Source organism: Mauremys reevesii, linkage group 10 (assembly GCF_016161935.1).
Source record: "Mauremys reevesii isolate NIE-2019 linkage group 10, ASM1616193v1, whole genome shotgun sequence".
Lineage (NCBI taxonomy): Eukaryota > Metazoa > Chordata > Testudines > Geoemydidae > Mauremys > Mauremys reevesii.
The window spans coordinates 1,593,041-1,599,040 of NC_052632.1; the positions used below are offsets into that span (position 1 = coordinate 1,593,041).

General features: G+C 47.5%; 1 protein-coding gene across 5 annotated transcripts in view; it reads left to right on the top strand.

Moving 5' to 3' along the window:
* The window catches only part of RASGRF1 (Ras protein specific guanine nucleotide releasing factor 1), an 89,263-nt gene extending 85,127 nt beyond the window's left edge, over window positions 1–4,136 (top strand). For all 5 annotated transcript variants that reach the window (XM_039491976.1, XM_039491978.1, XM_039491977.1 and 2 more), the window contains 2 exons: window positions 788–856; window positions 3,835–4,136. In XM_039491976.1, coding sequence (XP_039347910.1) covers window positions 788–856; window positions 3,835–3,927 — 162 coding nt within the window. In that variant the 3' untranslated portion in view covers window positions 3,928–4,136. The remainder of the gene's footprint in view (window positions 1–787; window positions 857–3,834) is intronic.
* Window positions 4,137–6,000: the final 1,864 nt, after the last annotated feature.

Below are 6,000 nucleotides of genomic sequence, written 5' to 3' on the forward strand. Positions count from 1 at the left end.
TGGAGGACTGTTATTGCAGAGACCCTCATGGCTAGTGGAGGACTGGCAATTGCACCCAGACCTGCTGTGTTCTTACTGCACCAGAGTCTGCGCCTGCCTTGCCCCTGTCCCCAAGACTCCCGCTGGCGCCAGCTAGTGGTTGGAGGATGAGATGCAGGTCAGCACTGCTAGAGCGTTAACTCTGCGCTAGAGAAGTGCCTCTAGGGATAATGCCATTCGTCGGGGCCACATTCTCAGTGGGTGTAAAGCAGCATAGTTCCATTAAAGTCAATGGGGCCACGCTGATTTCCACCAGGGGAGGACGTTCCCAGTTAGCTCCTACACGGTTCTTGAATTTCTTGCTGCTCTACAAATACCTGGAACTACAGGAGCTGAGTAAAGCTACTGACGGACTCGACAAACTCTTCCTTCGGGGCAAAGGTCTCAAACCCTCCCCCGCAATGTGGCTTGTCAGCAAGGTTTGAACCCAGAACTGTCAGCTCCACATCACAGACTCCCATCACCTGAGCAGAAGGAATAACTTCCTTATCTGACCGACTGCCTCCCCACCCCACACGTAAATGTTCTTGCAGATGAAAGGAACAAATGTTTTTTTAGGGAACAAAGAGACTTTTTCATTGAAGGCCAAATAACGTTGTGTTTCAAAATTACCATCAATATACAAAATGATTCTCTCTCTCCGCCCCCTCCCCCATTTGGGTCTGGGATGGAGCATGAGGTATTTAGGGAAGTTTGATACTGGCAGCTGCAGTAATATAAGACATTACACTGTTTTATCTCTGGGCAGATTTCCCACATCATTCGAGAGATCCGCCAGTTTCAGCAAACGTCCTACAAGATAGAACACCAAGCCAAGGTATGTTCTTCCACTTCCGACTTCGCAGGGTCTCCATCCTGCTCTTCTCACTTGCTGCTGTAGCGTTCATAGCAAATCAGCTTTGCCTTTCTGACGGCTGCTCCAAAAAGAGTTTGATGTTTTTAAACTAAATTTAAAATAGAAGAAACTAATCGGAGCCGTTTCTGATGGTTCCCTGTGGGGAGTCTTCTGGAGCTGATGGTGTGCAGGATGGGACGTGTGGAGCAGAAGAAATGGCTATAAGAGAAGGAAAATATTCCTCTCTCTCTGCCCCCTGAGTGTTGGATAGAATAGGTCACCTCCCATCCCTGGCCTAGTTGTTGTGCTATCAACCCTTCAGAACAAACCAGACTTCTCATTTCCCATAATTCCTTCGGTCAGTTTAACAATAAATGGCTGCTGCAGTCAGATGCTGCAGTGCTGAGCGTGGTGTAAGAACCTGACTCAAACAGAACAGAACATTATCTGTGTCAGCCAAAGGTGGGAACAAGGAGGACTGTGGGGATGGACTGCGTTACAGCTGTAGCTTCCAGCCCGTGTGGAACGGCTTTTGTCTGCGATGGAGAAAAGAAAACGGGGGGTGTCAGGTTCCACAGAGAGAACAACCTATAGCAAGTTGTGCACAGCTAGGACATGGGCTGCATCTTCCTGGGGAGACGCTGGTTTCCATTGCGCGCAAGGCCAATTTCAGGTTTTGTCTTCTGATGGCAATAAGAAATAATACATTTCACTCCTGTGGCCCCCATGTCCAAGGGCCCTTTTGTTATCATTCTCATTAATAATCCTCTTCCGTAACAAAAGCAGTGATTCAGCTAGAACCACAAGGCTCACTTTCTGCCCTGGACTCGGCTAGATACTCTTTCATTCACCACAAAGGAAGACTTGGGGTTATTTATTATTTTGTCTGGAGTTTGATGAACTCAACTCCTTCTTTAACTCTTTCTTCATGGCTCTCAGTGGAGCTGGGCTGAACAGCCGTTTAAAAGTAACGCTGATAGTTAGATCGACAGCGGCAGGGTTTTGTACTGGATGCTCTGCTGCGTCTAACTAATGCTTGGAGTGTAATGTTTGGAGATGGGTTCCCTGGTTGCTGCTGCTGCTCACTGGGTTTTTTGGAAATTGGCTAATGAGGCAAACGAGCAGTCGTGGTGAGCTGTCAGAAATGGGATATTAACGATTTTGGAGGATTATCCATGGGGGAGCAAAGGACAGAGAGTTTGCTACAGGCTTAGCAGCAAACTGGTTTCACGGCTGTTTCCTGCCAGCTTGGTGGCCTTCCAGAATAGCCCCATGGAGGCTCTGCACACAGAGCTGCAGGCCCGGCTGTGGTTAACATTTCTATTGATATTAGTGTTCCCCTTTGGCCTACCTGTTAGCCAGTGCTTGGGACCCTGCAGGGTTGTTTCCATTAGGCTATGAGCCAGCTGTAAGCTTGGTATAATTTGTTTATTTACAAAGAATGGGTGCACAGTCCTGTTTCCCTGAACAGAGTAGAAACAAACGGCAGCAGACTGTTTCCTTGAGCAGAAATCCCCAAGTCTGCCTCTCCTGTGACCTCTGTGCCCAAGAAGCCCCATCCCTCTGCTTTCTCTCCGGGTCTTACTTGCAAATGCTTCTGCTGGCTTTCTGCCTCTAACACGTACCAGTCTCCTGGACCCTGTGCTTGCAGTCATGGAAACTCCTTAGCCTACAGAGCTTAGCTCTGACCTGCCACGCAGTCCCTCCATTGTTCCTAGTTGTTTTCTCTATAAAGGGGCTCAGTTGCTCCTGTTGAGCCTGAGAGTGCTTGGCACCATTTGGTTTTGGGGAGGTCTGTGAAGGTCTCTGGATCCAAAACTCACCTGATGGCAGCCGTCAGCACCATACAGTGTAACAGCGAGTTTGCCTGTAGAGTTCACTCACCACTGCCGCTAGACTCCTGAGTGTTTGCTCTCAAATCTCGGCGGGGGAAGGGAAGTGGGCTCTCTCTCGCTCTCCTCTGGGAATCAGCCCTTTAAAGCACTTTGGACACTCGCTTTTCCCTCCCGGAACAGAAATGCAGCCAACGCTCAAGCACCCCATTCCAAGTTCCCGCCCTCCCCTCTCTTCACAAGCAACACAGGGCAGAGCCACCCGGCTTAGTGCAGGTGACTCGGTCTGGGTTTGAGGGGATGCCATCCCATGCCCCGACCTGTGGGCCCCTGCAGGGCTGCAGGGGTTTGGGGAGCTGAACCGGGTACGTGCAGGTTGCAGCCCTCGCCTCCAACAGCCACCTAGCTGGGCCAGTGTTCAAGAGTGTGGAGACCTCCTCCCAGCCACTGCACCCAGGGAGAGCCAGGTGGGGCGGGGCAGAGAGCCCTACACGGGCTCCCCACTGACGGACTTGATGTCTTGCATTTCTAGAGCAGCTTTCATCCCCAAATGCGCTCTCCTGTCCTCGGGCGTCTGTCTCTTCGCTCCACGCTGCCCCTCTGGCCCGTAGCACAGCACAGAAGCGCTGCAAGGGAGCACCTCTCTTTTGTGGAGTAGGGTGGCTTGGGGATTCTTCTACCGTTCCCGTTTCTGAGACACTCCCCTATCCCGCCCCAAGCCCCTCAAACCCTTTCAAATGGTGCTTCTCTCTCTGTTCGGTGTGTTTTGAGAAATGTCAAACTCCCTCGAGAGCGGTGTGGTTTGTGCTCCTCTGTCTCCTTCCTCTTTCTCTGTCCCGTTCCCCGTCTCACTTCTCTGTCAGCCTGAGAACAGCAGGCCAAGGCTGTAAACACTTCAGTCATGGGACCAGAGTCTGCCTTAAAGCACCAGCTCCTGTTCAAACCAAGGGGAGTGGCACACAGCTCCTACAACGCAGTGCTGGTTCGTTGCTGGCTGGCTGTGTGCGGCATTTCCATTTCTTCATGTTTTAACGCTTCTAGGGCTTGACACTCGTTGGCTTCATGGGGAGCAAGGTCAAGTCCCTGCTTACTAATGATTTGACTCTGCAAGTTCAATTTCTTTTCCAGGTGACACAGTATTTACTGGACCAATCATTTGTAATGGATGAAGAAAGTCTTTATGAATCTTCTCTCCGAATAGAACCTAAACTGCCTACCTGAATGTGGAGCAGAGGCCGGCAGTTCGTCTGTACACATCCTGTATCATATTGTACATACCTGTTTGTTTCTGTTGGGCACCTTGATTGACTTCCTCGTATGTGCTTCTCAACGAAAACCAAACTTCCTCTTGCTCTTAGAACACAGTAGAACTCGACTAGAACGTCCTGCATTGTTTAAGGATTCATGCATAAAGCATTTTGTTTATGGCAGTCCTGGTTTATTTTAAACAGTTATTTTTGTCATTTGTTCTTCTCAGGGGGTGGGGGAGAGCTGGGGCAGCAGGAGAAAAACAGCAAATACACAACAAACCACAGGCAGAGCTCTAGTCGCCTTTCCTTTCCACCCGAGACACTGCTGTTGTGTTGGACGCACAATCAGGGCACTCACTCAGCACGTTTCACGTAATTATTGTAACCAAACGACACTTGCTCTGGAGTCAAGCAATTTAAAAAGATTCTCCTTGACTGTGATGCAGTTTAAAACAATCATTTTTGGTCAAGAGGGTGATCTAAATCATTATATCACGGAGCCAACAGATCTAGCAACAGGCCACAGACTAGCATAAGCTGTAGTTCATCACACCTCCATTAACCTGCGCTCTGTTTCTGTTCCACCATCTCATTGGCTGTTCTGGTAACGCCAGATAGCAGGACCCAGCAGGATGAGACACTGTGCCTGTGTGGGGAAAGAGACGTGTGTAAATTACACGATCCATCGCTCTTGTTGATTGCTGCCCAGAGTTCATTAAAAGTAGGGGAGAGACAATATATCTTTTAATATTTTAGCTGCATAAGACTCATTACACGCTTCTGTGGATATGCTATAAATCTGTATCCCTTGTGACAATTATTAGTAACACAATGTAGAATTAGAAAAAAATGACCAAGTGTTTTTATTACATATACTGTAATCCTGTCTAACCACCGTCTAGCAGGAATATAGTAATGTAGTGCTTATTCTGTGAATATTACCATGTATTTTTTACATTGTACAGTATATAAACACAGTTTAACTTTAAAGTGGCAGGCATGCTCCACTGTAACAAACAGAAAACTTTTGCTGTAAGCAATACCTAGTGGTATGAGAATTCTATTTCAAGCCCTAAAATATTTCAACTTACAGCTTGTTTGGAAAAATATTTCCATTTTTGTAAAAATATATGTTTCCTGATTACCTCTTGCTAATAAATCTATTCTATCTCAGGGTGAACAATGACTTAAGAAATTTTTGTCAGCCTTACTTAAATGATTGTTTGCTCTGCTGAAGGTTCATTTAAATAACTCATATCAGTCACTCAAATTCTGTGATTTAAATTGTCGGAATGCTGGATCGAGCCAGATGTTGGGCCCAATCCTACAAGGTGCTGAGTGCGTTCAGCTCCCATTCATTTCACTGGGAGCTAAAGGTGAGTGTGTTTACACTAAGCAGAAAACAGGAAGTCCATTGGCACTCTGTTAACTTTTGACTCTGAGCTGTTAGTGGAATGCTGCATATGAACATGTGTGTGGCAGTAACGGAAAAGCATCAACAAGAGGAGCGAGGGGTCTCCATGTTTTTACAGAATTTGTTTATGATCTTTCCTTGAAGATGGATGATGCTTTTCTTCCCTTTCCTTAAGAATCTGGTCCATGATTTTTTCCAACAAGATGCTCTGAGACGCTCATTTCTTTCCATGCCTTTGAAAAGAGTGATTTCCTCCTGGAACTGGTAATACTGCATGTCTCCTTCCACTCCTCCTCCTCCTCATGGGGGATGGTCTGAAAAGAATCTGGGCCCTTGCAGATGTACAGAGCAGAGTATGGGCACCTGGGGCTAGGTACTTATCTTACATGGGTGTGTTGTTCCATTAAACTCAAGATGAAACCCAGAGCAGAATTTTGGCCTGTGATCAGCAGAAACAAAAATCAGCATTCAGGTTAGTATCTACCTGACCATCTGTTCCCTAGCATTTCCCGTGTAAGGGCCAGGTCTGCTCTCCGGTGCACGTGCCTAGCTCCCTGTGGGGTCAGCTGCAGTGTTGGATATTCAGTTGAGAGCAGGAATTTAGAATCCGAATCCCAGTAACAGTCATTG